Raw genomic sequence first — 17,741 nt, forward strand, 5'->3', positions numbered from 1 at the left:
ATGGGGTCTACAAAGTCTAGGTACCAAACTCAGTATAAATAGCTGCAGAACTCAATAGAAAGAGAACAGAGTTCAGTTCTTGCGCTGGCTTGCCACATCATCATGCACTTGACAAGTCAGGAAAAGCAAGGTAAAGGGGACCTTCATGGATGGTGCACATAATCAAAGCTGTCACCTTTGGGAAGATATATCTCAGTGGAATCTTCATGTGACCATGAAAATTAGCAGACCACCTGAGGTAAATGCCATATTCAAGTGTACCATTTTTTAATCTTTTATACCTTGTTTTTACTCTGCCTTTTGTATGTTATATACACAAATGCTGACCATTGTGTTACAGTTGCCTACAGTATTCAGCACAGTAACGTATTGCACAGGTTTGTAGTTTAGGAGCAATAGGCTCTACCATATACTCTAGGTGTGTGATAGGCTATACCACCTAGGTTTGTGTAAGTACATCTTACAATGTTCACACAACAGTGATATTACACAACGGTGCATTTCTCAATACATATCCCATTATTAAAAATACATTATTGTATAAAAATAAAATGGATGTTGAAAGAGTGAAATTGCTATCTATTGTTTCATAACATATAACCCCAAAATTTTGTGGCATAAACTCACAGTATTTATTACCTAATTGAGTTTTTGTAAACGAGTAATTCAAGAACAGTTTATCATGGTGGTTGTGCCTCTGGATATCTCATGTGGTTACAGTCAGATTTCAACTGGGGCATCCAAAGGCTTGACCAAAAGTAGAAGATCCACTTTCCAGTTTGCTCACATTCACGGCCCACGAGTTGGTGGTGTTTGTCATTGAAGGCCTTAGGTTCTCTCCACATGGATGTTTTTGTAGGGCTCCTTGGCTGCTTGATTATTCTCACCAAATAGTTGTTGGTTTCTTCCAGCGTGAGTGGCTTAGGAAAAAGGAAAGCGTAAGTGGCAAAATCTTTGATGACCTAGACTCAGAAGTCACACATGGTCACTTCTGTCACATTCTATTCACAAGAAAGGATGCTGAAGCTGGACATACCTTCAAGAAGAAGAGAATTAGGGTCTATGAAAGGACTTCAATAAGTTTGTGAAAAAATGAAAGTAAAACACAAAAGTAAAATACGGAAATTTTATTTCTCAACACAAGCTTCATCAAGTTCAAGACACATTTATAAGCAATAATACTGGCCTTTAGTCTATCCCTACAAAAAACTAAGGTCCTGGGAATTTAACCATGTCAAGACAGTCTTTTTTACATTATTAACTGAAGAAAAATGGGTGTCCTTTCAAGTTTTTTTTAAATCAGAAAAGAAAAAGGAAGTTAGTGGGAGCAAAATCAGGGTTATAAGGTGGATGCCTAATAATTTTCTATTGAAACTCTGGCAAATTTGTCTTTTTTTGATGAGAGAAATGAGGAGGAATATTGTTATGGTGGAGAAGAATTCTCTGGTGAAATTTCCTGGAAGTTTTCCTTCTAAAACTTTGGCTAATTTTCTCAAAATACTCTCATAATAGCATGTGTTATTGGAGTTTTTTTGTTTTGGGCCCTCTAGAAAGTCTTGAGGATTTCACTGGAACGGCTGTGTTTGACCTCCTCTTAAAATTATTGGAAGAAATGCTTCAGGATCTTGATTCCACTTATGCAAAATATCAGTTGAAAGCTCTGCTCTTGCTGCAGTTGATCTGGGAACAAGAGTTTTTGAAACTATTGAGTGGAAAATTTTTCAAAATTGTGTAAATTTAACCAATTGAGATGGCTATGGTGTTGGCTGTTGTTTGTGCTATTGTTATTCCTAAAGCAGGACATGAACAAGATTTTTTTTTTTCCTGGTGAACTAATGTGAATTGTCTGCCACTGCAGGCTTTATCTTCAATATCTTACCATCCCTTCTTCAAATGAGTTATTCATTTGTAAACTTGCGAATGTTAGAGAGCATTGTCCTCATAAACTTGTCATAAAGAACCAGTGATTTTACTATTTCACCCAAAATTGCCATAAATTTGATGTTTATTCTTGCGTTAATTTTGGCAGAATTCATGTTGCTCTAATAGGACCTCTTTTCAAATTGGTGTCTTAGTTTTCTTATAATTCCTCAAATTAGATCCTATTCAGATGTGTTATAACAAGTTAGTACAAGTTTATTTAGGTGCAAAATATTTCTGAAATCTATGCATAGTTTCTTCATAATATGCATTTCCCATGAACTTTTGAAGATACCTCATACTTTTTGAAGAGTTTCAAATAATTATTGAACATATTTTTTAACTACCACAAGAAAATTATCTATTGCACAGAATTTCAGATTTATCAAGTTTGTGATAAGTATAATAACCAATAGAAATACCAGATGGGCAGCCTAGCTATTGAAATAGAATTGGAGTTAAATGATTATAGAAGTATTCAGTAAAGACCTGCAGGCATTGAAAAGCATTAAAAATTTTAGAATAAAAGAACAGGATTAGATGTACCATTAAAGAAGAGGAAGAAGAGAGGAGAGATATCAGGAAAAAAAAATAACACAGAGAAAGACCAATAATACAAAATGTTATGTAAAATTTAAGGACAGCAAAGCCTTTGCTGTTCTCCACAGGAGGACTGACATTTCCTTGTCAATAGTATCACTGAAACACCTGCTTCCATTTCCAACATCCTGTCTTTGTTTTTTGCAGTGACAGCAGCCAAGATTACGGAGTAGACTGGACATAAGCACCACATTTCGGGTGTCACTGTCTCCTATCACCCTCTGATGGAACTGTCTAGTTGCAGGAAAACAAGCTCAGGGCTCCCGCTGATTCTACATTATGGTGAGTTTTATATTTCATTATATATTACAATGCAATAATAATAGAAATAAAGTATGCAATAAATGTAATGTACTTGAATCATCCTGAAACCATCCCCTTGCCCAGTCCATGGAAAAGTTGTCTTCCACGAAACCAGTCCCTGGTGCCAAAGATTGGGGACTGCTGCAATATAGGAATAACAATATAAAGAAAGGAAAACACGAAATCTATCACATCTTTAATAATATATGCACTGAAGGTGTACAGAATACACTAATTACATGCATTCATTTTAGTATCAACGAATACCTACAAACCACATACAAATGCCTGGACTTGTTTTAGGAGAACAGTGAACAGAAAAGCAAGAGAGACAGATAGTATATTAAAAATAAACATGTATGATTATCAAAGCAAGACCCATCTCTATAAAAAAAATCTACACACACATCAAATAGTAATGAGTATAAGAAAAAAATAAAGAAGACTGAGAGGAGAAAGAGACAGGTAAGTCCATTGACGTAGAATGATCAAGGAAGATTTCTGCAGTCATGGTAGTTACCATCGCAGGTTTCAGAATCAGACAGATGCCAGTTTTAATCCTGGCTCTGAGCATGTTATAGCTGGGTGTCCCATGGACAATTTATTCCACTTTTTTTTTTTTTTTTTTTTTGAGGTGGAGCCTCGCTCTGTTGCCCCGGCTAGAGTGCAGTGGCCGGATCTCAGCTCACTGCAAGCTCCGCCTTCTGGGTTCACGCCATTCTCCTGCCTCAGCCTCCCGAGTAGCTGGGACTACAGGCGCCCGCCATCTCGCCCAGCTAGTTTTTTGTATTTTTTAGTAGAGACGGGGTTTCACCGTGTTAGCCAGGATGGTCTCGATCTGCTGACCTCGTGATCCGCTCGTCTCAGCCTCCCAAAGTGCTGGGATTACAGGCTTGAGCCACCGCGCCCGGCCAATTTATTCCACTTTTAAATCTCAGTTTTCTAATTTCTAAATGTTTATTACATTATTAGAAATAAAAGTGCATGAGCAAACATAAACATACATAACATACATAATCAAGCACAGAAAAATGACTATAATGAATCAAGAATAATGGTTATAAAAATGAAGACAATAAAACTGCCAAACTTGTTAGGCATTTCTAAAGATTAGAAGATAAATATACATAAAGAATTTAGCATGTCGTGTAGCATATAGTTAGCCCATGGTAACTACAGTTATTATCGTCATATTACTAAGGGAAAATATGTATCATACTTTGGCATTTAAAAAGCTGCAAGACATAATTTTTCAAATTTTGCAAATACATAATTAAAATTTCAATACTTCTACCTTTAACATTTTTTAAAGAGATTCCTTGAAAGCATATGTCAAGAATCTCATGTAATGCTTTCTGCTTATTAACCAAAGTTCAGAGGAACTTAACATTCAATCAAACTCTTAAAATGTAGTTATATTAAATAAACTAAAGAATAAGCACAACAGCTTTAACTTCTTAAAAACTGCTTAAGCATTTCAATTAAAAAATCGTTTGTCTTTCAAATACACAGGAATCTGTTTAGAAAAAAATTAACTAGAAAAAGTTGAAATTCTAAAGTAAAAAGTGCATAAGGCCATACAAATGTTTTACAGTTTCCCATTTAGATGTCAACTGGGGAAAAAAACATTCTCTGAGGTTTGCTTTTATACCATTAAAGATTATTTTTTATTACCAGCAATACAGAGCAACTCATTCAGGTTGAATCTTGAAGGTAAACTTTAACTTAATTTTAAGTTTTGGCTAATTTTGAAGCATTTGTCAGTCACCTACCAGCTACTCGGGAGGCTGAGACTGGAGAATCACTTGAACCCAGAAGGCGAAGGTTGCAATGAGCCGAGATCGCGCCATTGCACTCCAGCCTGGGCAACAAGAGCAAAACTCCATCTGAAAAATAATAATAATAATGCATAGAACAAAAGTGAAATTACAAACAAAACTCCTCACTGATACAGATTCGAAATCCTGTCATTTGCGGCAACACAGATAAATCCAGAGGGCATTATATTAAGTGAAATACATCAGGCACAGAAAGATACACACCTATATTCTCACTGGGTGGGATGGAAGAAACAGTGCTTTGATTGTTAGTGTAATTATATCTGCAATGACAAAAGTAAAAGAATGGATCAGCTCAGTCAAATAATCTGGGTAATAAAAATAAAGTCAGTTTGAACTGGACCATTTACTGACTTAATTCACCAGCTGTTGGACTTTTAAGGAATTATATGGTTTGATCCATTATAGATGTACTGCTCAGAGACAGAATTAAGTCAGGCAGATCAGGATCAAACTATCTCTGCCTTTGCCCAGGGCAGTGAGATTCCAGACACATTGACTTGTTAGCCACATCCCTCACTGGGGTTGTCATCATCCACCCAGGCCTCAGAGCTCCTTCTCATAGGGACGACAGAGACAATCCCCAAGAAACCTTCACCTCAGAGGCCCAAAGCAGACATAAGAACACCACAGTTTTTAATGGCTTAGTTCCATAGCTTGGAGTGTGTTAGCAAAAGCTTAATAAGTCCTTCTGTGCCAGGATGGCTCAGAGGACTTGATGAATCTGAGATCATTATTTTCACAGGATTTGGACCCTTAGTCTTAAAATAGTGATTCTTGAGATGCTTCCTTCTAATTTGGGAGAAAACTGTGTTAACTATCAACTCATGTAAAATTAAAGTCTTCAGCCACCACCCAATATGCTCTTTCTACATCCAGAAAAGCTAATCACATACCAGAGACTAAGTTGTGTTGATTCTCTCTTACTCATTTCTCACTTCCAGTCAAATCCTAAATCCTGAAAATTCTATTCCCTAACATCTCCAAAATCCAATTCCTATTCTTCACTCACACTCTGGTTTTCTTAATTAAATTGTTACAACTTCTCTCTTGAGTTATTAAAATGCTTTTCTTCTTCCCTTTTCTGAGATATACTTTACATTGCAGCAAATGATCTGCCTAAAATACACCCTACTTATGCCACTCTTTCCTAAATGCATTCATTTTCTCTCCATGTTAGGGAAAATAAAATCCAAGTTCCTCAACTTGGTATTAGGTTAGAAGAGTGTGCTCAACCTTGTTCTTGCCTGTGCCTCCATTATTTACCCATGGCAGTTCCCCATGAGAACCCTACAAACAAACATGTCAAACTACTGAACTCAAAATACCTTTCATCTCCTCTTTGACTAGCACAGTCTTTTTATTTTTTACATATAGCATTTCCTTCTCATTCTTTTCCTTTCTTATTCACTCTTTAAGACTCAAAACAGACTTCATGTCCTATAGAAACACCCAAACTTCAATGATCAAGTCAAGTACCCACCTCATTCATTCCACAGCACATTGTCAGCATCAGATTGCATTTTTTCTTTAAGTCTGTCATATACATATCTCCATTGTCCTAGCATAGTATACTTGCTGACAGAAGAAAAAAGGAAGGAAGGGAGGGAGGGAGGGAGGGAGGAAGGAAGGAAGCCAGCCTTTGCCTACCCGATTCAGGGGATTCTCCCTGCCTCAGCCTCCCAAGTAGCTGGGATTACAGGTGCCCACCACCATGACTGGCTGATTTTTGTATCTTTAATAGAAATGGGGTTTCACCATGTTGGTCAGCGTGGTCTCAAACTTCTGACCTCAAGTGATCAGCCTCCCAAAGTGCTGGGATTACAGGCATGAACCACCACACCCGGCCAGATTCAACATCATTTACAATCAATCTTACTCTACCTGCCTTCCATACACAAACTTTTTTTCAGACAGAAATACTTTTTTTATGTACCATTATTGTCTTTCTGTATTTCCCAAATACTTTTTAAAGAGCATCAGAATTTCACAATTTTATGTTCTAGTTCAATTCTCTGGTCAAATATTTTCTTACTATTCCATCTCTACCTTACTCTGTATTATATCATTACTTTGTCCAATTTTATTATAGTAGTATTTTATTCTATTTTCTTTCCAGTTGATGAGAATTTGGGGGGAGTACCTTTGAGTCAGTTTCCTAAGTCCCTATAGAGAAATCAGATTAACAAAGTTTATCAAACTGTGAAATAAGTAATTCAAACTTAAGCTGTTGGAACTTTAAATTATTTTGAGCCTTAAGAGGAATGTGACTATGTGGCCTGAGTCGTAGCATACAGCTGCAACTTCTGCTTTTTCCTGTAAATGATTAGGAAAGACTAAATCGTACCAGAGATAAGACTCCTCAAGACCATTACCCCTTCTTGTGGAATGTTCATGTTAAACAATTTTCCTTGGCAGGTAGCCAACTGAACATAATCAAATCCCCATAATGTATTTATTGACCTTATATGAAAAATACTGTAACTCTGCTAAACTCCTCTGCTTCTGCCTAAATCAGTGAACTTTAACTTTTCCACTTTGAAGTACTGACTAGATTTCTTTGGAGTCTGTGTTATTCAGGTGGCTAGTTCTCAAGCTTTGCCCTCAAATAAACTCTATATTTAATCGTATTTTCTGAATCTGATTATTTAAAGTTAACAAAACTGAAGCACATAAGTCAATGGTCAATTTGTAGATGGGTTGATTGATTCCTCTCCCCATACCCTGAAACTCCAACTCGTCACTGACTGTATCCAAGATAAAGGTGTTATTGGATGAAAACGTCCACTGTTGCAGTGTCAGTGCTAGGACAAATGACAGGGATCTGAGTGGTAGTGTACCCTAGGAGCTGTCAGTGGACAGGCCCCTATAGCCACGTCAATTTCTTTGATTTCCTTGGAATTTCCAGAGTATTATATGCATTTAATAAATACTCCTTAACTTGATCCATTGAAAAATTTATCACAGAAATAGCATTAATATAAAGAAAAAAACCACGCGGGAAATGATATTCACAGCTGTGGTCAGTACCCTCCTCCACATCAGCTGAAAATATACTCATTAGATATATGGGGGTGCTTTCCTGGCAGTTTTTATGCCACAGAAACTCAACCAGGAGAATTGGAGTAAAGAAAAGGACTGGTATTTGGATTAACAGACAAAATCTTTTTAATATTTTATCTCTAGGATGATGCCTTTGGATGATTTTAAAAGAAAAGATTTTAAAAGAAAAACTTAAATTTTTTATCAATAAAAAATAGCATTTGGCTACTAAATAGTCCAATAGTCCAAATTTAACCACATAGGACCTAAATGTGTAAGCAGTAGTTAATGGAATGAAAAACTCCATGGGAAATGTTTGACAAATAATGAATGCCATCTTAGGTATTCACTTGCCTTGTAATTTAAGCAACTCCCTTAACCTCCCTATGTTTTAGTCACATTATTTGCAAATAGGGTAAAGAATATCTACTTTTCACATGTCCTATGATCACCTTTATTCAGGAAGATGACAGGAGCAACAGGTTTTGAAATATTTCATGCAATAGTTCCAAAACACCTGTTTAAACAACTTTGAAGTTTTATCCATTTCTGTCTGGGTATTTTTGTTATCTCATAGATTTAACCTCTGTGATAGTCTATGGACACACTCTGCCCTGTAATTCAAAAAGCCTGAACTGGTATTATCTACAAATAATGTGAAATCTGCACACTTACCCTGAATCGCCACCTCACCCCCCAACCCACATTTATATTAGGGTGCAAAAGTAGGAAGCAAAGTCCTCTGAGAGTTTATGAGGGATACTATCTACCTAATGTGAAAGAAGCAAGCAAAGGGTGTTTTCTACACATGGAAGAGAAGAATATTTTCCATCTTGCAGATAATAAATGGAAAAATACTGAAGCAGAATTTTACTGAAAGCAAGATCTAAACAACAATTGTATAAGACCTACAAAAGAAGATTGCCCAATGCCTGTAGTACATGGGGAAAAAAAGTATTACTGAGAGACCACCCGCCCTCATATTTAACACACCTTGTCTTAATCTCTACTACAACCCTCTAAGGAGAGGAGTATGACCTCCATAATACACATGAAAAAGGCTAGGCTTCGAAAGTTAACTGGTGAGAAGATAAATCAGTTCCAAATCCAGATATGGATGATACTGTCTTTCCCATGCCTGGTGCACAGAATCATTCATACCCAGTTAAGGCAGCCATGGATTCAGAATGCTACAGGAAGAGTCCTGGGTAATGTGAGGAGCTGGATTTTTATTATCTCTAAAACAATTATTTCAAAATCTATCATCGGTAACACCTAGAGAGCTTTTTAAAAACAAAGATGCCTAGACCCACACCTGGCATTGTTGATTCAGGAGATTTGGAGAGTTCTCGGAAATTTGTGCCTTAAGCGTTCTGATGCACGATCAAGTTTTGGAAACACTGCTTTCAGTAACGCCCCATTCCAACATGCACTGATTTTACAAGATTGGTCATCAGAGTTATTTGTGGAGGTTGGGGGTCAGTGATTAATTTGAATATAGGACAGCTGTCTTTGAAGTAGAATATTTACAGCTGTTTAAAGTAACCTGTTAAGGAGAACAAAGTCATTCATTCTATCTGGGTGTGTATCATTTGCTCTGTTCTTCCCAAAGGCTTGCATTCCTGACTAAAGTCAGCTCTTTTGTAGGTACTTTGGCTATGAGAAAAGGTCAAGGAGAAGATGTAAATAACTCTGAGCAAATTCGTCTTTTTCAAAAAGCAACTCAAAGGATATTCCCTACTCATACAGAACCAACCTGTATCCAGGACAGGGCACTATAACTTTACTGATGTTTACCCCTCTCTCTTTGAAAAACTGCCACAGAAGCAAATAAAAGGGCTTGAAGAAAAGGCCACTCATGTTGTCTCAATTTTTATTTGACATCCATGACATAATCTGCAGACTGCCCAGTACCTTTGTGTGATTGAATTAGTTCAATAAGTCCCCAGCGGTTGTGGATAAATCAAAAAGATAAGGAAAGTGCAAGATACAGCAGAGATACCCTGAAGCAGGCACCTTCAAACAGAAGGAAACCACTTCACATCCAGAGGGCAGAGGACAGGTTCAAACTCAAAAGCATCTTCCCACCCACGTTCACTCTACTGCTTGAATATTAGTTCTCCACATGGCCACAGACACATCTAAGACAATAACTCCAGCAAACTGTCTACATTACTAGAGTGTTCCCCTCACTGAGGCTTACCAGTCCCTTTCTCCCACCCCAGAAGTTTCTTCATGGCCCCCTTCAATCTTTGTTCCTCAGAGTGTAGATGAGGGGGTTGATGCTGGGAGTGACAATGGTGTAGAAGAGAGTCAGGAACTTCCCCTGATCTTGGGAGTAGCTGTTGGCTGGCTTCAGGTACACATAGATGATGGTTCCGTAGAAGAGAGAGACCACTGTGAGGTGAGAAGAGCAGGTGTGGAAGGCTTTCTTTCGCCCTGCTGCTGACTTCATCCTCAGCACCATGGCCGCAATCACACCATAGGAGATGAGGATGAGGGAGAGGGGCACCAGGAGGAGAGCCGTCCCCAGGGCAAAGGTGAGCGCTTCCATCAGCATGGTTTCCTCACAGGACATGGCAATGAGAGCAGGCATCTCACACAGGAAGTGGTCCACCTTGCGACGTCCACACCGTGAGAGCCGCATCATCTGAGGACACATGATGAAGGAGTTTAGGAAGCCACAGCACCAGGCCATGGTCACCAGCTGCAGGCAGAGACGTGGGTGCATGACTGCCGTGTAGTACAGGGGCCGGCAGATGGCCACATAGCGGTCATAGGACATGACAACCAGGAGGACACACTCGGTGGAGCCCAGCACCATGTAGATATAGAGTTGGGCCACACAGCCGTGGTAGGTGATGGTCTTCTCTGGACCCCACATGTTCCACAGCAGCTGAGGGTCAATGCTTGTTGTAAAGCAGAGGTCTAAGAAAGACAGGTTCCCAAGAAAGAAGTACATGGGTGTGTGGAGACTGACATCCACGACCAGCAAGAGGATGATGGCAGTGTTGCCCACCAGGGTCAGGATGTAGAAGATCAAGATAACAGCAAAGAGAATTTTCTCCAGTCCAGGCCAATCAGAAAAGCCCACCAGGATGAATGCCTGTAGGTCACTGGCATTGTACTTTCCCATAATCCACCAGCTATTACAGAGAAACAACGAAAGAATTAGATAAGGGGGCACATGCAGATCATCTGGCACTCTCCAATTTCCATTTACAGGTCTGTGAAGTTAAGAGGGCCATTTGCCCTTTCTTTGCTTTTTTAGAATACACTTATTGAAACCTGTTACATGCAAAGTCGTGTGCCTGATGCCCCAGGAAGACGGGATGAATTGACTCTGGAGCTTCCCTCCTTGGTGAATAATGTGTATGAATAATGACAAAGAAGGGAGAAAGAGAAAGTTCTCTAAAAAAAGATTTGTTAAAAGGCTGAGTATTATGCAGATCACTCCCAAGTGACCAGGGGGGCCTGTGTGAACAGTTTGCATTAAGGGAGACTGCTGAGTCTAAGAGTTGTTTTCGGTTGTTCCAAATAATAAGTAAGAATTTGACATGTGGCAGATTGAGCTAAATATGTTTCACAAAGAGGAGGTAGTATATGCAAAGTCGTGAAGGACCACATTTATGGATGATGCTTAGGGAAGCCATGAATATACATACCAGACAACTCCTTAATGGCATGTAATTTTATTAAGAAGAAACACAGTGATTTTTGACCCTACAAGAAAGGACTGAGATGATAGGTTTAATTCTGCCTCTGTAAAACACAGGTCTGCAAATGTATGGCCTGCTATCCAGTTCATCTCTCTCTAACTTGAATTTTCTGGTGCAACATGGGAAAGAGGTTAGATCTTCTCTAAGTCCCCACTCAGATCTCACATGTCTATGTAACTGGTGACACTGAGTTTATACCCTGAGCCCTTTCAGCTATTGATGATTTCCAGTCTAAGCCAAGAGCTTTGATGGGAACTCTGCCTTATACAGCCAGTGTCCACCCAGGCTTGTATCTGCTGTGATAATAGCAAACAGCATCTAGGCAACACATAAGAAGGAAGCTGTGGGAATGAGGGCACAGAAACACATTGAAGGACATGTGTCTATGCAGCCGCTGTCACCACCTGTCCATCCTGACAACTGACATGCTATGAGCTGTATCCTGTTGGAGCTGCAATTGGGAATTTGGTAGTTCCCATCCATTGGTCCAGGCACTGGACCCTCTGCAAAGCCCTATGAAAGGGTAAAAGGGGGCAGGGTCTATTAGAAGTAGCCAGCAAAGTGTCAAAGAATGGAAGACTTTCAGAGGCTTCCTGAGTACTCACAAAAGAGACTTTCACAGACACACATTTTACAGGTATTGGTTATTAAAAACAACTTGTACTTCTGTATCCTCAGACCCATCATAAGTTTTCTTCCAGGTTCAGAAGATCCCAAGAGTGGCAATGACAAGCTACACAAATTGCTCAGAAACTTTATCACTTTGGGTGATAAAGTTGTGATCACTTTGGGTGATCATAGCAAAGTTTATCACTTTGGGTCTGACTCCTTAGCCAAAATTGCAAGTTTACCTTGTAGTCATCTGTTCAAAACTACTTTTTTTCACAATGCTTTATTCTTTGAATCCAAAATGTCCCACTGCTAACCCTTATGACAAATATGCAGAGGCTCTTCTCTGTTTCACCTAGCATGTATTCAATTATAAATTAATGCACCCTGTCTTCTCACGTTTCTTAGCTCTTATCTTTAGTTCAGAACCATGAAATTGCAAGGAATGCAGCTCTTAGAAATGCCCAAATACCTTTAGTAGTTTAGTTGACACATAATACTATAAATGCTTACTAATTTTGAAAACTTAGGCCCCAAGGTCTGAATTAGGTTGATTCTCTGGTTGAAGGTTATGCCCAAAACTGTACCAACTCATGTAGAGGAGAATCCACCAAATGGTTCTCTGTGCTTACTGAACAGGATTTAACAATGCCAAGCAGTAGAGCTATTTTTGCCTGGCTTAGGTATAAAGCACATCATAAACAATCACAACCCTTTCATATTACTATATATTAGACTTTTACAGAGCTTTCACACTCTAGTTTCAAACCATCATCACAGCAGCCCTGAAAGGTGGACAGGACAGGCATTAGAATCTCCATGTTAGAGATTATCAACCTCAATAACAGAGAAGAAGAAAGAATAGCCAATGCTTGCACTACAGCTTCATATCAGAGCAAGGTTTATAGTGCCAGCCCTACGCATTAACTCAAGTTTCCTTCCTCCCTGTTCCTGTCTATTTCTCACCCACTTAATGCTGTAGTTGTTTAAAGTCAATCACTCATTACTGCACTCCCATTAACCTACACATTACAATCCTAGCAATAAAATCCATCATCATGAGCCGTTTCCAGAGAGAAGCTTGTGATCACTCTAAAAATCGCCAGAGATTTGCAATGCTTTATTTAAACAGAATCACATGGTTGTCTGTTCAAATCAGCTATCATTTTATCAAGAGACTAAAAAGATTGGTTTATTGTGTGTGCATGTAGGCTCAGAAGAGGCCCTAGGATTGGCTCAGCTAGCAGTGGACAAATGGATAATGAGTAATCACATAATCACTCCTAATCTACTTTAGATTCACTTTGTTAGAATTTGGTGCATTTGATTGTTTCTGAGTTGGATACAATGTCTCTTTTCCAAAATTGAGTTCCAAATTATGAGTTGGCATTGAGAAACCCGTTACTCTGTTGTTCTAACAGATATAAACTCTAATCAAAACTATTACAAAGATAACTCTGTATCTGCATACAGAAGACTGAAGATACAGGTATAAATCTCATTGCCATGACAAAGCTTGCATTAAAATCTCACCCTTGTTCTTCCCAGAAAGTAGAAGACCTGTGATTCTGTCAATGCTCCTTACTTCAATTCCAGAGATCAACCAGGAATTTTCTCATGGATAAGACAGCTAATTCTGGTCCCTTTTAGTTTCCGGATCTTCCAGAGGAAATTCCAGTGAAAACCCTGAAAGGAGATTGAGCACAAAAATAATGTCTGTCCCATTTAAGTGTTAATAAGCCTTTAAGTAGCAGAGCTTGGAAGAGAAATGATAAACTGTGGGCAGGAATGACAAGCTAAGTGAGTGGTATGGCATAGTGCCACATTTCAGGTCAACAGGTTTTATCTCACGTCCATATATACAGGTAGTCTAGGGTTAAGGAGATGGCAGACCACCCCCAGGGATAAAGGAAAGCACACTTAGTTCTAAGAGCTTTGAGAATATAGATGATATCATTTTATTGGTTCATACTAAGTGGATAGGAGGACAACTTTAATGCCATGTCACCTTGGGGATTTGGAATCATCTAGGAGCATAAGGAAAACTGACATCAGCTTGTTTACAGAGCTAAGACCTCAGGAACTGGTGTTGTCATCTAGAGATTGGCCCAGCGGGCCCCCCCCCCCACCCCCCACAACACACACACACACAAACACAAAACTCACCGGGGAGGCAACACAGAAAGTTCCCAAACATGGAGCTCAGGTATTCTTGAAAAGAGAATTAATTTCTGGGTTCTATGTCAAAACAGAAGTAGATCAATTTCTTCATTTGGTCCTGGACTCACAAAATTAAAATCATGAAAATGTGGGGAGGCAAGCATCCCCAAAGAATGTACACCCTCCAGTATAAGAAAGAATGAGGTAAGGGGGACACTGATATCGGAAACTCTTGGGTCTGTTATTGCCACGTTAAGAGGCTACGGGAAACTTCAATTCTTCCCTCCATTCCACTCAATATGTCTTTACCTCCTACTGGGACGGGTCTACATCAGGAGGCTGGTGTTCACCCAGGAGAGTCCTGTGTAGGTTACTGTGCCCTACCTCTCCCCACATTCACTGTGCATGTGTCTTCCCAGTTGCCAAGGCTTTCTCATCTCACCTCCTACAGGAGACCCCTCAGAGAGAAACACTAGATGACAACGGCAGCTTTCCATACAGCTGCCAAAAATCATTTGTTTGGAAGATTTTATTTAGCATTTTGAACTGGCATTAGTGTATTAAGTCAAAATAGGAATCTCTTAAGAAGTAGCAGAAAATAGAATATCTCCAATTTTCTTGAATGTCAACTGTTAACCTTTATTGATTAAAAAAACTTGCATAGTTTGAAAAAAAACCTTAATTTCTAATTTTACATAAGAAAATATTAATTTCCAACTATACTGAGGTGACTGACTTACTCAAGATCAAATAACTAGTAGCCACTGGCTGCCCAAACTGGAACCACCTCTCACCAATCATTTTATCTCTTATCCTTCCCATTACATTAAGCAAAATGCAACTGAAACTATTGAGGTGGAGGGTAATTAGTGAAGAGATTCAAACTATGGTTTTTCAGGCTCCAAGTTAACATTTTAAGGTTTTTTTTATATATATAATTGTGTTTTTACTGCATGGGATTCTGTCATTTCTAGAACTTTGAAAATGGACATTTCTAGCTAAAATGAAAGAGAATTTTTGCATTTGTAGTTTAACACAACACCTTCTACAGTATTGATGTTTACAATTTGTTCCTTGATTCAGTATTTCCCTTTCCTGGAGGAGTGAATGAAGTCCATTAGGTTCACAGTGAAACAGGGATATGGGATGAGAAATTACTTAATGGGTACAATGTACTCTATTTGGGTGATGGTTACAGCCAACACCTAGACTTTACCACTATGCAATATATCCATGCAACAAAACTGCATTTGTACCCCTTACAGTTATACAAATAAAAAACGTGTTTGTGACAATTGTCTCTCCAAGTTGGGAGTGCATAAGCTCATCACCAGCTCCCCCATGGTGGGGAAAAGTCATTGCAGCCAATAACTTGTTCATAAAGTAAAACAAAGCAGTTTCATCCTCTCTGAAGTTCTCTGAATGATGGTGATAATAGTTAACATTGGAAGACTGGAACAAAATAATGGTTTTCATTGTAGAAAAGTACAGTTCGAGAAAACTGTACTGTGAAATACGGTATTTCATAAAGATACCATAAAGTTGCCCCATGGCAAGAAAATAAATATCTATCCACCTAAAGAACTTCCCAATTTTCTACTGAAGTGATGTGTTTAATGTTTAAAGTATACAGCTTCACATGTTTGTTTTTTTCAAAAAAAACCTGTTTATTTCAGTCAATTCAAGAAAATGTCAGTAAAAGTGATTATTTGGCATTATGTTGGTAGATTTTTTAAACTTATAAAATATTTTGGATTTATAGATACACAGACAAAATAAGATAACAATGGATAGACTAACTACCACTCAGCTTTACGACATCTGCATTACGTGTTCCAGGTCTTTTATGAAATAAAACATAGGTATATTCAAGGATCCTGAGAACATGTTATTTCCCTCTTTCCACAGAGGTAAAATAAATTTTATGTTTATCATTTTCAAACATATTCAAATTCATTTTAATCATACATGTATTCAAAATATAATATTTTGCACACTTTAAAACTTTACATAAATAGTATACTGATGTTATCATTCTAAACTTTTTTTTGTTCTCTTAACATTGATGGTTTTTTGGTTTTTTTTTTTTTAACTTTTGTTTTAGGTTCAGTGGTACATGTGCAGCTTTGTTGTACAGGTAAATTGCACTTCACAGGGTTTTGGTGTATAGATTATTTTGTCTTTCAGGTACTAAGTGTAGTGCTTGACAGGTAGTTTTTTCATCCTCACCCTCCTCCTACCCTTCACCCTCAGGTAAGACCTGGTAAGTGTTGTTACCTTCTTTGTGACCACATGTACTCAAAGTTTAGCTTCCACTTATAAGTGAAAACATGCAGTATTTGATTTTCTGTTCCTGTATTGGTTTGCTTAGGATGATGACCTCCAGCTCCACCCATGTTACTGCAAAGGACATGATCTCATTCTTTTTGTGGCTACATAGTATTCCATTGTCTATATGTACCACATTTAAAAACTCCAGTCTACGGTTGATGGGCTTTTAAATGGATTCCATGTCTGCTATTGTGAATAGTTGTTGGGTCAAATGGTAGTTCTGAGTTCTTTGAGAAGTCACCAAACTGCTTTCCACAAGAGCTGAACTAATGTATATTCCCACCAGTCACGTATATGAGTTCCCTTTTCTCCACAACCTTGTCAGCATCTGTTATTTTTTGACATTTTAATAATAGCTCTTTTGACTGGTGTGAGATTGTGGTTTTAATTTGCATTTCTCTGATGTGGAGGTTTTTTGTTTTGTTTTTTGTTTTGTTTTTTTGTCTTTTTTTTTTTTTTTTAGATAGGGTCTCACTCTATCACCCAGGCTGGAGTGCAGTGGTTTGATCACGGCTCACTGCAACCTCTGCCTCCACAGGCTCAGGTGATCCTCCCACCTCAGCTTCCTGAGTAGCCACCACGCCTGGATAATTTTTATATTTCTTATAGGGATGGAATCTCACTATGTTGCCCAGGCTGGTCTTGAACTTTTGGGCTCAAGTGATCCTCCCTCCTCAGCCTTCCAAAGTGCTAGGATTATAGGTGTGAGCCACTGTGCTCCATGTATGTTGAGCACTTTTTCATATGTTCAATGGTCACATGTATGTCTTCTTTTGAAAAGTGTCTTCTCATGTCTTTTGCCCACTTTTTAATGGGGTTGTTTTTGTTTTGGGTTTTTTTTTTTTTTTTTTTTTTTTGTTTTTTTTGTTTTTTTTTTTTTGTTTGTAACTTTGTTTAAGTTCCTTATAGATTCTGCGTATTAGACCTTTTGTCATATACATAGTTTGCAAATATTTTCTCGCGTTCTGTAGGCTGTTTACTCTATTGATAGTTTCTTTTGCTGTGCAGAAGCTCTTACATTTAATTAGATCTCATTTGTCAATTTTGCTTTTATTGCAAAAAGAGCAATAATTGTTTGGTGTCTTTTGGCATCTTTGTCATGAAATTTTTGCCAGGGTTTATGTCCAGAATGGCATTTTCTGGGTTATCTTCCAGGGATTTTATAGTTTTAGGTTTTACATTTACATCTTTAATCCATCTTAAGTTGATTTTTGTATAT

The 17,741-nt window shown here is 38.3% G+C and overlaps 2 protein-coding genes across 6 annotated transcripts in view; one reads left to right on the forward strand and one right to left on the reverse strand.

Moving 5' to 3' along the window:
* OR2B11 (olfactory receptor family 2 subfamily B member 11) overlaps positions 1–17,741 on the forward strand; it is an 83,223-nt gene that overhangs the window by 21,780 nt on the left and 43,702 nt on the right. For all 5 annotated transcript variants that reach the window (XM_017894988.1, XM_017894993.1, XM_017894990.1 and 2 more), the window contains one exon: positions 2,668–2,802. The gene's annotated coding sequence lies outside the window, so the exon portion shown is untranslated. The remainder of the gene's footprint in view (positions 1–2,667; positions 2,803–17,741) is intronic.
* On the reverse strand, positions 9,879–10,839 carry LOC108544059 (putative olfactory receptor 2W5). Its single transcript, XM_017894994.1, is given in 3 exon segments — positions 9,879–9,955; positions 9,958–10,248; positions 10,251–10,839. Coding segments are annotated over 3 exon segments (957 nt in total).

The sequence above is a fragment of the Rhinopithecus bieti genome, unplaced genomic scaffold, assembly GCF_001698545.2.
Source record: "Rhinopithecus bieti isolate Rb0 unplaced genomic scaffold, ASM169854v2 scaffold_26106, whole genome shotgun sequence".
NCBI lineage: Eukaryota > Metazoa > Chordata > Mammalia > Primates > Cercopithecidae > Rhinopithecus > Rhinopithecus bieti.